The sequence below is a fragment of the Girardinichthys multiradiatus genome, chromosome 22 (assembly GCF_021462225.1).
Source record: "Girardinichthys multiradiatus isolate DD_20200921_A chromosome 22, DD_fGirMul_XY1, whole genome shotgun sequence".
NCBI classification, from domain to species: domain Eukaryota; kingdom Metazoa; phylum Chordata; class Actinopteri; order Cyprinodontiformes; family Goodeidae; genus Girardinichthys; species Girardinichthys multiradiatus.
In genome coordinates this window covers 26024255-26040856 of record NC_061814.1, presented here as the reverse complement: position 1 = coordinate 26040856, position 16602 = coordinate 26024255, and the positions used below count along the sequence as shown (strand labels likewise).

The 16602-nt window shown below is 35.5% G+C and overlaps 1 protein-coding gene across 1 annotated transcript in view; it reads right to left on the bottom strand.

The window, feature by feature from the left end:
* Positions 1-16602, bottom strand: part of hpse2 (heparanase 2) — an 88874-nt gene that overhangs the window by 4033 nt on the left and 68239 nt on the right. Inside the window, exons 7-11 of the mRNA XM_047350998.1 lie at positions 11095-11188; positions 9806-9912; positions 9551-9665; positions 5378-5523; positions 2093-2239 (exon numbers count right to left, since the gene is read on the bottom strand). Coding sequence (XP_047206954.1) covers positions 2093-2239; positions 5378-5523; positions 9551-9665; positions 9806-9912; positions 11095-11188 — 609 coding nt within the window. The remainder of the gene's footprint in view (positions 1-2092; positions 2240-5377; positions 5524-9550; positions 9666-9805; positions 9913-11094; positions 11189-16602) is intronic.

The following is a 16602-nucleotide window of genomic DNA, read 5'->3' as shown; positions in this document are numbered from 1 at the left end:
TCCTACAGATCCCCGAGTTGAACACTTGGGGGCACTGCTGTTACAACTTTGTAATTTAACAAATGCACAGTTTCAGTTTCAATGACTGATAATTTGGGATAAGCTGTTTAAGAATGGACTAATAGTAAATTCTAAATCAACAATCATATAAACAGTTGACTTTAGAAAATTTACCTTTAATAAAAGTATAAAATAAAAACAAACAAACTGACAGAAGTACGTGTTTGTTGTCCTGTAAAAAAAAACTTTGACAAACAGTGAGCTACAATAATCATTACGTCTTAATGTTAATATAAAGAGCAGTAAATTGGCTTTTGGTAAACAGCTTAAACACTTTTGATTATAAGTTCTCGCAAAAGAAGGTTAAAAACGATGTGTTCTGTTTGACTTAAACAACTCGAGAGCGTATTCAGTTCGAATTGAATGGTATTTATTAACAATGTAAAATATTATATTTACTTGCCAAAATGTTTTCATGACATTTGTTATACATACTGTAAACATGAACTTTACAAATTAATGAGGGTAAAATGTAAAGTGAATTATTAAAAAAAAACACGATGTAAAAAAAATAAAACATTAAACAGCAATCAACGTTACATCCAGGACTTTGTTTTTATTTCTTGTGTATCTTTATCCATAAAAGGTAAGCTATGTCAAATAGGGTTAACTTTATTTGCAGCAATTGTTTTCTGAAGCAGTTTTCCTTTGGTTCACAGACACATAAGTTATACAAAATCAAACCTTTATTAAAAGTGGATTAGCAGCTGATGTTGTAAAGTTTATATTTACACTGGAATAAAAGCCGGTGGTCTGGAGTTTTTTTTTTTTACAAGAACCAACAAAATTCAATAAAATTTCAAATAAAATTACGCTCTCTAGTAAGAATTTACAAGTCAAAATGAGTTGCTCAATGTTCCCCCTCGAAATGCATTACTTTAAAAAGTCCCACAAAGGCAATTTATAGACATCTGGTGCTGCTGAATTGATCATTAAATTCTCATGCTTTGCCTGTGGTAACAGAGAGCACTTTAAGAACAGATAATGGGACATCATTAGCTGCCTCGCCTTTTAATTGGCTTGCAATCCTCTTTTAACACCAAAAACATCCTTCATCATTACACTGTTCTGCAGGTTTATGTGTAAACCTCCATTAAGGCCATCTGCAGGTATCGTATACCTCAAAGACAGTCTCACACACTCACAGTTGTGAGTCATTAGGCTGTTATTCCAGGATTTTAGGCTTAAGTCAAAGTCAAAAATAACAGCCGGGGTTTAGGGGTAGGGAGTGTGGGACTAAAACTTTAATGATTATATTTCAAGAAACATTTTTAAGAAATGAGAAATAAAGGGAGTTATTACACCAAATGAAATAAATCATAAATAAAAAATGGCCAAAATAGCACTGAAAGGTTAAACAGGCGGAAATTAAATAAAAAATCTATTATCATATTTTAGCTTGAAAACGAGAAGGAAAGCAAATTAACAACACACTGTAATAACTGAACTGGATTATTCCCGGACTGACCGGGCTTGCCTCGGTGTATTTGAATTGAACTTTCTCCGGATTTACGTATCCTGAGATTACTTTTGTTGTCAATTGGTGCTGCATAAATAAACCTAACTGAACTTTATTTAACCTTGCGAATGGGACTGTACTGGGAACATTTCATTTTAATACCATTAAAGCCCAAACAGAACACTGCTGATGAATAGAGAACAAAAGGAAAAAAATATTCTTTATTAGCATTTGCTGAATAAGTATTGGATTAAGTGTATGTTGATGTAACAGCATTTACTTTAGGTGTGTATTTGCATGTTTTGCAGTGTGCTATTCACCCAGCATGCTAGCTCAGCACAACCTATGGTCATAAAACTGAATTAATTTAATGCAGCTCAAAAGGGTCTCTATTTAACACCTTATAAAAACAGCTTATTAAATTCAAATTTTCCTGACTCTTCAGCTCCATGCCCTTTAGACCACTGTACAAAATAATTAACTTTTATGGTTGTAATCTGAAATCACACCATTAGAGGTAAATAAGTAGCTGTTTTTAAATAAATATAAACAAAAAAAAAGGCAATTATTAACCTGGCTCTCAGTCCACCCTCGCCATGGGGTTGCAGCAGGTACTGATGGATCGTCCTGTTCCGTAACGTCCCTGCCAGCTTGATTTTCTTCCTCGACCGATGTAGATTGATTATGTAGATTGTTATGGAGCCTCTCATATAGTTAGGGCTGATCCCACAAAAGATAAAACAACAATATTACTTTGATTTTGGACCCAAATGCCTCTTGGCACAAAGCTGCATCTAAAAAAACACATTTGTCTCCACATATGCTACTGGGGCTTTCCTATATTATTAAAATGCCATTATGAACAAAAATATCTATTAGTAAGAATAAATACAAAGAGAGGAAAGTCTTTGATATTTTTATCACATAGTTATAGGATAAAAGCATGAGTCATTTATCTCATCTGGATCAAAAAGCTTTCAGAAAATTTATAAAGTAAGGTAAAGCATGTTTACCAGATGAAATCCATCCACAGAAACCAGAGATTTACATACACTGTATGAAAAGACACATAACCTTGTTTTCTCACTTTTTGAGATTAAATCAGACAAAACTCCTGTTTTTGTGTTCAAGTAGGATTGCAAAAAATAATTATTTGAGCTATTTTTTAGATTGTTTTAATACTTTTTGAAGTTTGTTGAGAATTGGTCTTATTCCTCCTGACAAACCTAGTACTATGCTTAGGTTTGTAGGCCACCTTGCTCACACACCTTTTCAGCTCTGCCCATGCATTTTCATAGGAATGAGATGAGGGTTTTGTGATGGCCACTCCAAAAAACATTCACTTTGTTGTCTTTAAACAGTTTGTAACTAATGTGGTGGTATACTTAAGATTGTATTGCCCATTTGTGCTCAAGCTTGCAAGCTTTCCCATTTCCCTTCCAAATGTAAGAATGGTCATTAAGACAAAACTCTTTAATTATAGTTTAATTAGACAACAGGGCATGTCTAAAATAAATGAGGTCTTCATCCCTGGCTGCATTTGCAAACTGTAATCTGGCTTTCTTTGTTGCATCTGGAGTAGTATGCTTCCTTCTAACTGATTGGACTTTCAACCCATGCCAGCTTTTGGTCTGGGGTTTGAAACCCACGTTTCACAGAACCTATCTCCTTCCTGGAAAGTATGATGTCTGTATACCTGCATAATAATTGCTTGAACAGGGGAACATAGTACCATCGGACATCTGCAAATTGTACCAAGGATGAACCAGAGTTGTGGAGGTCCAAAGTTCTCTTCATGATATCTTGCCAAATTTCTTTGTTTTTTTCATAACGTCACAGAATGGCAGTTTTTTGAGGTGTTGCCGTTAAATACATCCCCCGGTGTTCTTCCATTTCACTCAAATACTGTGAATCAATCTATCAAAAGCTATAAAGTCATGACGTCATTTTCTGGGGTTGGCCAAATAGTTAAAAGACAGAGTAATCTTAGTGTATGTAAACTTCAGACTTTGAAGAAAGTAATAAAAAAATCTACAAACTAATACCTTTCTTATTATTCAGGCTTTTAGCAAATAGGAATACATTTGGTAATTCTAAATGACCTAAAATAGGAAAATTTGATTTAATGTCAGCGAGAAAGAAAAGGTTATGTGTCTTTTTTTACACAGTAGATGTGAATATCTGGTTTCAACTGTATATTTAGCATGAACCACATTTATTTAGATGTTTTTAATGTTTCAATAGAACAAAGTGATTTCAGTTTTTACAGTATCTAATATTAAAACATGCTGTTGTCTGGTTCTGGGTCAAATGGAGGGTGCTCTAACAAAAAGGACAACAATTCTTGAGTTACACAGACAGTGTTTATGTCCTGCTTTAGGGACACAATTTGATAGGTATAATAGCTAAAGGTAAATAACTAAGCGAGACAGATAAAACAAACATGATAAAATCTTATAAGGGCCCAGATATGAGGACAAAGACAACACCGCTGTAGTGAATACCACATGTCAGCCATGGTGTTCAGGGTCAAGGCTAAATAGTCTGGTGGTTAAAACCCATCCGTAAAAAAAAAATCTCATATCCTTACAGCAGACTTGTTTTTGATTTAATGTTTATCTTTCTTTTGGGCACAGAGCGAGCCATTTATTTCATCACCCTGCAAGACAGCAAGCACTATTTACAAAGACACAGAAAAAAAAGACTGTACTGGTGCTGTGAACACAGCGTGTCTGGCTCTGGGTTAAGCTCTTGAAGTCTCGTTTCTGAGAAGCATGGAGAAGGGTTCAGAGTGATGGACCGGTTAGATGGAAGAAATGATAATGACCTCTCAGGCCTAAATGATGAGGAGCCAAACCAGAAACATAAACTCCTTCTCCATTTGATGTCTAAGCAGGAGTAGAAAGAGAAAAAAAAGACACGCAAACCACTAAAAGGAGGTAAAAGGGCAGAGGAAGTCAGACATCTCAGCTGCAGAGAGTTTTCAAATCACTCACCGGCTGAACACATTTACAATACAGTCAAACCACCAAGACAACATGGGTTTGTCCACATGCTCACTGTGTACAACCACAAAGTGACACAAATACTGACATCTGAAGTGGTTTAAAATATGAAAGGGAGATATGTTAAGCCTAAATGTTTGATCATATGCAAACTAGTCCTGAACTTCTGCACATAACATCACTCCACTCCCAAATTTTAAACAATTAGTTGAAATTTGTCACAAATCTTCATGCTTCCCATTTATTATAAATCACCAGCATTTCTAATCACGCTTTGATCTGACCACCGCTTACCTATATTTTTGTGAGATGCTCCACTTGTAAGTGAGCCATCTCTAGAGTAAGGCCGTAGAGTAAGTCTAGCCTGGTGCTGACAGCCTCTGGCCTGGGTTAGACGATAACCTTGAACAGGCCATGATGGCACTCTTTATCTCCTCCTAGCACAGACAACCTTATTGTCCCTCCCCCCACCCCCTCAAATATCCCCCTCCAGCCAATCCCAGATGGGATGAAGGCTTAGCACACCTTTCAGCGGCTCTTTGACGGCAGGGAGACAGAACCCACACACCTGATAAGTGATACCCGTTAAGTTTTATAGGCTCTGAGCTGTGAAAGAGCGGGTGTCCACGAACTGCTTATTTATGGGAAGCCAAATTGGCCGGCAGGGGATTTTGTTCTTCCCCACCAGACAATAACCCGCGGGTATTTGTACAATGACACTGGGGGTTGTTTAAACTGCAAAAATCTGCTTTGTTCTAAAGCTTCAAGGACATTCCCAAAGCACTGCTAGATTTTTTTTGAAAGCATTTTAGAATGAAAAAAGCTGTCCCGGACCATGTTTTCTGGTACATACTTGTAGTAGCTCGTACAGTGGGCATAGATGCGTAGCTTGTCCCGAATGACTCGTCCTGGTTGGGGCTTCCTCTGGAGTCCAGCCACCCGAACGGCTAAAACCCTCGGACCAACCAGACGCTTGAAGACCAGAGAAAACCAGTAGTCCTGTAGGAGCAAGGCCAATAAGACACAACAAGAAGCACAGAATTAGTTTAATGTTGCAAGCATTCTTTTAGAAATATGTACCCACTGACTAACATGACCAAAACTTTTTATCAGTTAAAATTTAGCACTTTTAAAACATAAAGCTGTCTACAAGAATATTGTATTTGTCAGCTTCTAATTATTTTAGAAACAGCAGTTTATCTTTTAGACTGAAAGCTTGTGTTCATTATAAATTGCTGACTGCCTCAATACTTACCCATTTGTTTGCTATTGGAAAAGTTTACGGGGATTCAAAATCTTTTGCACACATGTGTTGCATCGGTTTGCAGCAATTTCTGCTGCTATACTTGCTCTACTGATTTCTCTGCACAGGAAAATCAGCTGGTGACCAGAATAAAACAATTTTCAGCTTGACTGGCCTGTAGTGGTGATTGGTCAGTCAGAAACTATTAAATCTAACATTTTTCCAATAAGTAAAAGCCCCTGACTAAGTAGGCCAGGTGATGAGGACAACACCAGTCTTGGGTGTGGAAGTTGTTAGTATTTCAGTATCAATATGTTTTAAATGAAGTCAGGGGAATCATGATGTAAGACGTTGTTCATTCCTTCAACATTTCAAGACACGTCTGGGATTCACTAAGGCTGTGAGAGAGCGAGAGACAGCAAGACTTCAGCAGATAACAGAAAGGCTGTAAGGAGTACAACAAAGACACTCTGCTTTATCCCTTTGAGCTTTCGACCTCTGCTCTCATGGAACATGCTGGATTTGGAAATGTTGTATTTTTAGATATCTTAGATTTAAAGTAATGATTAATATGCTCTAAATTATACGCGTGAAAACTGCAGTTTTTTCTAATACCTGCTGTGCTAACTAGGGCTGAAACAGTTAATCAGGATTAATCAATTAAAGAAATAATTGCCAAATTTGTACAAAAATATATGCATTTTTTCAGTGGCATAGTTTTATCTTCAAGTGGTTCAAATTCTGTTAAAAGAAATCTCCTATAAAGCACCTTTTGCTAACCGATTATTAATTGATTAATTGAGAAAATAGTCAATTAGCAAAATAATTGTTGCAGCCCTGGTGCTAACCATGCTAATCTTGATAATCACAAGTACATAACACTAAAACAAGTTTAAAATCTCAACCCTGGAATAATTTAAGAGTAAGAGTCAACTCCTGTTTTACAATGACTATTATGTGAAAAAATATTTTAATGTTAATAATTTCATAATGTATAATTTATTATTCATAATGTCATTTGAAATATCAGTGAGAGCTTACAACAGGAATTCTCATAAAATATTTAATTGCAGCTTTTTTTGTAGTTTTTAACGAAAATTTTTAACCAGCCGAATTGATATTGGCAGATCAAAGCCTCACATAAACTGAGGGTCAGAAATCGGCCACAGTATTAGTAACAGTGATTTTAAGTATAAATGAGCTGGTATTGTTGAAATCTTTCACCAGAAATAAAAATGTCCCAATTTTCTAGTAACTCAGCCATAAAATGTTCTGGTGATTGTAGAGAAAGATTTGGTTCGGTAAACTGTCAAACGATGCTTTTGAAAACTGCTCATAGTATATATGAAAAGGATTTAATGTCCACATAAAAAATAAAGCCCAAGCATGGATGTATTTTGACAGCACCTAACAACCCCCTACCCTTTTTAAACAGATATGCCTTAAATATTAAATTGTTTCCAAAATATCATGCTACATCATTAAATTGCTGTTTTGTTATCCTTATTAAGAAGTTCACCATACTGCATCTCACTCTAAAGACTACACAGACTCAACACCTCTTCAAGAGACCCAGAACAACATGTGCTCCTCAGGAAGTTCCCATGCAATCCTGCATATGGCAACATTTAAGGGCTTCTTTTTTCCACGCAGACTTTAACTCAATTTGCTGCCAAGGCATCGAAGAAGCAGAGCACAGTATAGAGTGGTATATTGTTGACAGTGGCCAGAGGGACTGATAGATGAATACTGGGTCAGAGCTATGATCTATCGTAAGTGGGTCATGTGTAACGGAGACTTTCTCCTTTAGTTTTATATTCAAAATTTCTAAACAAAAATAGCAAAAAGCATCAGCAGATTGAAGCATTTTAGTGTATGGCTGCCATAAATTGTTTGACAAAACAGAAATAGATGTAACATGATTAAAATAGTTTGCAAGAAATATTTTCCAAGGTACTGAATTTTCTGTGTGCCTGTTTGACTGTTTTCTTGTCAAACTGCCTGCTGTCTTCCAATCTGCCCTAGACACTCCCATCGTAGGTAGACAGAAAGACAAACATTAACCGCAGGAGCAGCCAGGGCGAAGCAATCCAATCATAATACAATTTAAACCAAGCTAAGAGAAACCCATGTGGGCACAACTAAAGTAGTGACGAAAGCTCCACACAAGAAAAACCCTACTACAGATACTAATGTAACCTTAGCCGAAGAGGCTAACATGATGTAGACTGATAAGTAAAAACTGTTGCATTTTGTGTTGCTAGGTAGAATTGAAGTCTCTTCTAATTTAATAACCAAATTAAAAGGTTAAAGACTATTTCAGAGCCCTATGGGTATTTAATATAAGAAATCAGTATGTTTCAGATCATCCCTGGATTTAATAATATTACTACCTCTTTAAAATACAGACTGAATACAAGAACAGAAATGAGTACCTTTCTAAACTGCTGCACCTCACTGCTTTTAACTGTAAAATCTATATTGTTTCTTCTTTTAATACAGAGGCAATATATCCTCCAATACAGCAGATGTCTGCTCCTTAAAGAATATATTTTAGATTATCAAGAGCTTTCCACCCACCTTTGGAGACAGATAGCCAGGTCATGAGGAGGAAAAACAACAAAGAAAACAGAAAAAGGGAGTATGATTGGGACAGAAGGATAAGGTCAAGAAAAGTGGGAGGGAAGGTGATGAGGAAAGTGTGGAAAAAAAGATGAAGTGGTTCAGTCTTTTAATGGGCTGGAGGCTTTGAGTAGATTCTACCAATGGTGGAGTCATCCTATAGGGGACGGGGCCAAGTCATAAATTTCCCATGAAGAGGACAGGTCGGCCCTGCAGTGAATTCTCTCAGCAGGTAGGCTTGCACAGCCATCAGACATCCAGCCATGTTAAAAGCATTGTGATCCTAGCAGGAGCTCAGCATTCCCAGAACAATAATGGAAACAAGGAGCAAAGAAAAATGAAGCCATCCTAATTGATTGATACATCTCATCGAAAAATAAGCAAACTTCTGCTTGAGCTATGAGATATAAGTCAAATCTAACAGACAGAGAATACCATCTAATACCATTTTGGTACTTCAAATAAAGATTTTAGAGGCTAAAATAAAAAAAAAATATATGACCAAGGTCCTTAATCATAATCAAACATATTTTCTAATTATTGCTTAAACAATGATTTACTGAAAATGTCATATTTTGTATACCTTGCAATTAAATATAAATTAGTTTTAAAACACACAACAGCAACTTCAAATTTCCACTTTCACACAAATGTAGGAAATCATTTCTCCTTCTCTGTTAATTAAGCAGGATGAATGTTGGGGACTCAGCTTAGTGTATTTTTTTTCCTGCATAGCCGAACTACAGAAAAACTTGGCCTTAAGCGCCTCAGTTCCACACAGTGTTACAGGCTTTTTTACGAACTTGACTGCATATCAGAGTGTCAGGTTCCAGATCTCTCACCGGCCGCCTGTCCCACACAGAGAGGCACACAGTTACGATGAAGGTAGAGGGGAGCACTGACACTGTCCTGAGCTCCTAATAAAGGGCTAAGGTTACATGGCATTTTGCCCCCGCATCTGACCACTCATCGCCACTAAACGCCTTTCATCTCAGCTAATAGCTCCCACGGGAAAGACGCAGAGGTGCTATCGAAGTACTGGGCAATGCGCAGAAATGTTTCAGAGCCTAGTGGGACCAGCTGGGTCAGATCCTGTTTTTCTGATGAAAGGCCAAACAGTGCGTATTATGCTTAATCCTTGTGTAGTTGAAACAAACTTACAGGTAAAGGGTTAAAATGTTGACCCACAAGGTGTGTGTATCCATAGTCAAAGAATGAGTGCCGCAAAACCACATCAATGCCCTGCACAGCGGCCACACCCAGCGTGTTCATCCACCTGGAATGGGTGGAAAAGGGCACAATAATTAGGAAGCCATCCAAATTATTTAGTTGTAGAATAAAAATATAGAGCTGATAAATATATCACCTTCATGTATTATCTCCTCTATATTTATTTTTTTGTATTATGTAACTTACAGAAAGCTTGCAGCGTACGTCTCAGAAAGATTGTTGATGCCTCCGGCCCATGCTGGTCCAAGTCCACCCAGCCACACCTTCTTCCCTGGAGTATGTGTGTTAACAACCTGTAAAGATCCACCAGAAATGCAGGTGAATACAATAAAATTACTTAAACTATTTATGGTTTACATGTTCAGGTTGTTTAAATCTCAGCATGAATACATAAAAAAATATGCAGATCATCTGTGTTATCTGAAATACAACTGTTTCTATTCAAGCAGCACTTGATTGACTAAATCTTGCAGGAGAGGTGCTGGAGCTGGGAACAAAACACTTAAACCAAAACACACTTTTAAAACTCTTGGCAAGGGTAAAATAGACTTTAAATTTTATTGAATGGTTAATGGAAAACACGCTGAACAGAGGAAGGCAGGACTTCAGTTTGGGTAGCGGTTTCACTGTGAAATCACAAAGGATGACAACTTGTGGAAATATAAAGTTAACTATGTTCAGAGCAAAGAAACAAGGGAAAGATAAAACAACAGATAATTTTAAACATGAATTACAGATGTGATACAAGCATTCTACTTTTAATGTATGTGAATTAAAGTTTGTACACATTAACAAGAGGTGTATGTGTAAAACATTATGAATAAATAATGTTTGCTATGTAGAGCTGTTTGCATAACCTGAAGAAAAAACTTATTCACACTTTTACTAATTCTTCTTTATATTATCAAGATTGGCAAAAAGGGGAAAACAAATGGCTTTAGTTGAGGAACATCATTTATCCTTCTGGACCTTGGTCTTAGAGGCTGAAATATGGTCCAGTTTAGAATCCATTATCTGAAACCTGTTACTGTTATGAATTTTGTTGCTGGCAATGGTTGCTTTATTTCCCTCAGGCTCTGAGCTGTTTCTTTTTCACAAGTCAACAGATTTGGCACAGAGGCTTGTGTTAATTATGACTTTTCGAAAGGAATAGAAATCTGATTAATAAATTAATGTAATTATTTTCCCATATCTTCTTCCAGTTAAGGTGGACTGCAAGTATAACTGACAGAAACTAAATGTTGATAAAAGACAAAATTTATAAACACATGAAACAAACACAAGATAAAAACCTAGTTTTCAATAAATTCATGTAGCTTGTCTATGGTTTGTATAAAATCAAAAACATATATAAAATAAAGATCTAGAATTTGCATAACATGATATTTGTCCATGATCATGGTATTTTAAAATATATATACAGAGAAAATGCAAACCACATTAATGATTCAGGATCGTAAAAGAAACTTCGGTACCTTGGTGACTTTAGTAATCTGTTCTGTCAGTGTGTCCAAAAGGCGAGTCTTTAGAAAGTCCTCTGCTTTTTTTACTCTGCCATCCATGAAATAACTGGACAAGAAACATACAGAAAAAAACATCAAAGAAACAACTCCTTACAAAATCATTCAATCTGTTATAGAATTATTTTTACTGCAATGATAGAAATACATATTCTAAAAAGTAAAAAAATTCATCAACGATCAAAATTGTTTCAGATTCAATCACTTTAATTACCACCATCATTACATGGCATTTTGTTACATAATATAGTAAAATTATATCATCTTATTTTACAACAAAATGTTAACAAAGAGGATCAATTTTTCAACTTTTTGATGAAACGTTTTAAGGTCATATCTATGATAACTGTTTAAATATCTTAATTCACTTAACAAGAAATGCAAATTACTTAGGCTTATGGTTTAGCAGAAATTTCTAAAGGCCCGCTTCACATTACACATTACCCACCCCCCACCTTTCGTATCGTCTGTGTTTAACGAATCTCACGTTTTGCATTTAACTTGTTTTACAGATTTTGCTGTTACTTTCTTTTTAATGTGTCCTGTTTGGACAGCTCGGGCAAACAGCATGGTGGGTCTGATTGCCTTAAAGTGTCAAGGCACATTTTCTCTCTCTCTCTCTCTCTCTCTCTCTCTCTCTCAGAAACTTCAGATTATTTAATCAATGAATAATGCTGACATGAACAGCTGTTTTAAAAATTTTATTTTTTTATTTTTAGTTTCCATATTAATTTAGTTTTTTAGTTTCATGAGCTCAGATTGACAGGACACTCTTTGATTTTGTTATTATTGTTTCAGAAAATGGGTAATTCAGGGATATGCTCAGGTCTGGTAATTATTTTATTATTGATGTTGACACAGGTTTCATTTATTATTACTTCTATTGTTAGATTTAAGAGAAGAATGCAAAAAAGCAACAAATAAAAACACCTATGAGCAACAAGTTGTTCTGATTCACTGAAGTTTTTACAGATTTACTCTGGACTGTTTTACATGAAGGCAAAAAGATGGTATCTACTGAAGTTTAGATTAAAACGTGAAATTTCTGCACAAAAACACAAGATCAGGCATCATAAGCAAACTGGCATATTGCTTTTATCTGCAGATGATTTTAGATACAGTTCATTCTTTTGTGCATCCATATCAGGTATGACAAAACTGCTAACTTAGTAGAATTTGATAGCGAAATTAATCTGGAATTGAATAAAATAACACAATATTCCCAAATAAAACATTCCCCCCCACCACCTTTCACATTTTAAAGCTTTTCAACACCCACAAGTGAGCCATCCGATCTGATCTGACCTAAGCTAAATAAATGGTTACATAGTAAGTAGCAAGAAATGACTGTTAGCTGTTTTTATATAGTTATAAGTTTATAGTTAGAACCTTTTAAACTATACATTCATTTAAATTGTAAAGGCCAAAAATATCACAATCCAATAAATAAATTAAGAAATAAATATCTATATGTCTGCTAACTGAAATAAAATTCTGATTAATGTATACAATACACATTCAATCCTGAATTTCCCCACAGAGGGACAGTAAAGAATATTTCTATTTCAATTCTAAATAATTCTATGTGAAATTAAATAGTCAAAATTGTAATTCATTATATGTTATAACCAAATAGAATAATTTTGTACCAATTTGATGATTTAAATTTCGACACAGAATAATTAAAAGCTTCACTTTGGCTTGTCAAATAGACAACAACAACAGATTAGTGAACCTGCACTCAAAATCAACCAATCACCATGACTATAGCCATTTAAGCCCTACCCACTGATACTGGCTAGTAAGGCTGCCAGATGATATAAATAAATGATGTGCAGCAGCACAGGATAACAAAAAACTTTTACAGTTTAAAAGTGTATTTTCAATTTTAATTTTGTAATAATGGACTTAAGTAAAAATATTAATAACAATTTATGTATATTTTAAATATATACTTGCTCCTTGTGTAAGTGTAAGTCACTGGGCAGGGCTAACATCGCTAACATCAAGGTCATTGGTCTAAACCTGAGCTGATTTTGAGTATTAAAATAATTTCATGATGGGTTGCAACACAGAAACATGGTAAAATGGTAAAACAAAACAAAGATGGATATTGAAAATTTGTAAAATTTTAATAAACATTTTAATAATTAGTAAGTAATACATTTTTTATTTCATTAAAATTAACACATACATAAAAATCTATTTAACATCTTAATGATTTATGTATTGAAATGTGACCGTTTTCGCCCTTCATAATTTGTCAATCTGTCTGGAATTTGTAGCCCCCCCAAGCCAGCAGGGGGCCCCAGGGCAGCAACATAATCTGCTTATACCTCTCGCTGGCATAAAAACTAATTTCACGATGGGCCAAATGACGTTTCCATTACACAAACGAAACAGCTTCACAGATGCAGCACTTTAAAATCTAATCTAAAAAGTCTCTTTCTCATTGGCCTAAAGTTGTTATAAAAACATGTCAGTTCACTTTACTTTTATAAACAGACACTGACATAACTGACATAATCAATTTTACTACAGCACGTTGACAATCCAGCTCTGTGTCAAAATGTTGGACTGTATTCGCAGAGAAACTGGAAGTGCTAGACTTTAGCTGAATGAACAATGCAAAAAAAACATCTGCAATGGTCCTATGTACAAAAAGATAAAGACATAAGAAGAAAGGAAAATGAAAAATTATGTTAAAAAGCCATGATGAGAGAGGATTTTGTTGATAGTTAGAGTCAAAGATCTGTGTAAGATCTCCCTGCAGGCAGACCAAAAGCTATTCCAAAATCAGTTTCAAAAGTTCAAGGAAAGAAAACAAGGGAGCAGTATGCACAGTCTGTAGTTCATGTTTCAGTTACCATAAAGATACACCAGCGCCTATTTTGCACAACAGACGCTGGCATAAAATCCAAAAATCGAACTCTGTTTCTTTTTCCAAACACACAATAGTCAGTTGCACATACAGTGCCTTGCAAATGTATTTAACTTTTTCACATTTGTGACATTACAACCATAAACACCAGGGCATTGCAGAGGCATGTTTAAAGCATGTAGTGAATTTATATTAAGTCTATTTTACTCTGATAACCAGAAACATATACCAGTGAAACTAGATGCATTTAGAAGTCAGCTAATTATTAAGGAGAGCCTGCTTGTTTGTAATTTACTTTTAGTGTAAAAACAGCTGTTCTATGAAGGCTTTAGAGGTTGATTCGAGAAGGTTGAATGGATTCATAAAGACCAAGGGACACACCTGACAGGTCAGAGATAATGTTTAAAACAAATTTAAGTTAGAAAACACTACCATGGGCTATGAACATCTCAAGGAACAGTAAAAAGTTTGGAACAGTTAAAAATTCTAACAAGGGATGTGACTTTGCCTAATCAAACAGGAATGGGTAGCATTAATCAGAGGAGCAGCCAATAAGCCCACGATAACTCTGGAGGAGTTGCAGAGATCTGCAGGTCAGGGGGAGAATCTGTTGACAGGCAAACTATTTGTTGCATTTGTCAAATCTGAATTTATATGGAAAAGTCACAAGAAGAAAGTCATCATTAAGAATAAAGTCTTAAGAGGTCTTGTTAAAATTGGTCACATCACATTCAGAGGACACAAAAAACATGTAGGATTAGATGCTGTGATCAATTGCGAACAGAATTGAACTTTCTGGCCTAAATGCAAAAAACCTTTGGTGTTAAAAATCCTTTGCTACATATTACCCTAAACACACCATCCCCATGGTGAAACATGGGGGTGGCAGTAGCATGTTGTGGTGAAGCATGTTGGGAATTTTGCATAATAGGTCTCCTTTAAGTCCCAATAAAATTCACTGAGGTTTGTAATAGCAACATAACAAAATGTAAAAAGTTCAATAAGTAGAAATACAGCAAAACATAGCAGCATTTTCCTGTGCATGATTACAGACAAACTGTGGCCTATGCTATAAGTAAGACAATTAAGATATTTTTTTACAACAAGCAGCATCTCAGCTTTTTATCATAAGCTGTAAGTAATATAAAAAAGCAACTTTCGTGTGTTTTAAAATGATTAATGGTGGATCTTTTAATGCCAATTTTTGGGTCAATAATCTGAAACAAAAAGGCAACTATCATCTCATGACAAGTAAACAGCTCAAAGAAATGCATTCAGACATGCAACCCGTGAGATCAGTTGAAGTTTATTATTAGTTACGTATTCTAAAGGCATTTCTACAGATCATCTAGCAGTGGATAAAATGTCATCACCAAGTCCATTGATGTTACAGAAAAAAGCAAGCTATCAGTCTTTTATTCAACACTTTTAGTTTATATCTATTGGGAGCTTCAACTTCTCCACGTTTTGTGACATAACTGCCACAAGTTTCAATTAAATTTATTAGGATTATTTGTAATGGACCAAGACAAAAAAGTTCATATTTGTGAGGTGGAATGGAAATGATACAGGCATAATGTTTATAACTGCACATCTAGAGGCAGAAAATGATGCCTATTTCTCTTTACAAAGTGGCTCAAGATCAGAAAATGGAGAGTAATTTTCAATCTTTCAAGTCACAGATTCTCAAATGGATTTAGGTCCATATTCATTCAAACATTCAAACACATGCATGTTTTGATTTAGGCCATTTCATTGTAGCTCTGGCTATGTTTAGGGTTGTTGTCCTGCTTGAATGTGAACCAATGCCCCGTCTCAAGTGTTTTTACTGTCTCATAAAGAATTGATCTGTATGTACCTCCAGCTAGCTTCCAATCAAATCTGACCAGCTTCCCTGCTAAAGAAAAGCATACCACAGCATGATACTGCCACCACCATGTTTCACAGGCATGTCTTTGGACTGTGGGAGGAAGCCGGAGTACCTGGAGAGAACCCACTCATGCACGGGGAGAACATGCAAACTCCATGCAGAGAGATCCCCGGCCGGGAGTCAAACCCAGGACCTTCTTGCTGCAAGGCAACAGTGCTACCAGCTGCACCACTGTGCAGCCCTTATTCAGATTTCTATATGGATAAAATATTGAAAACCATAAAGGCTATTTTTCCACTTTGTAAGTATCCACAACTCGTTTTTCATCTATCACATACAATCTAAATACAACACAGTCAAGTTTTTTGTTGTGTAATGTGTAAAATAAAAAATGTGACCATTGTAAAACAATGTAAATCTGAATGTGTCCCCAGTTCTCCAAGTACATTTCTAGTTGTTGTTTCAAGCTGTCCAGTTTACCAAATCTGAAGTCTTTGCTGTATTCCTATTTTGTTGAAATTATCAGTCTTATTCTTCTGTTTACCTACCTACATTATTAGGGAAAAATACAATGTTCAAAAGATTTATTAAAATTTCTCCCATTTTAAATTATTTTTAAAATAAATTATCATATTAAGTTAAAAGTCAAACTGGTAATAAACTGTCTCTTACATTTTCTAACTATTATGTTATGCCAAAAAGCCGGTTTAGA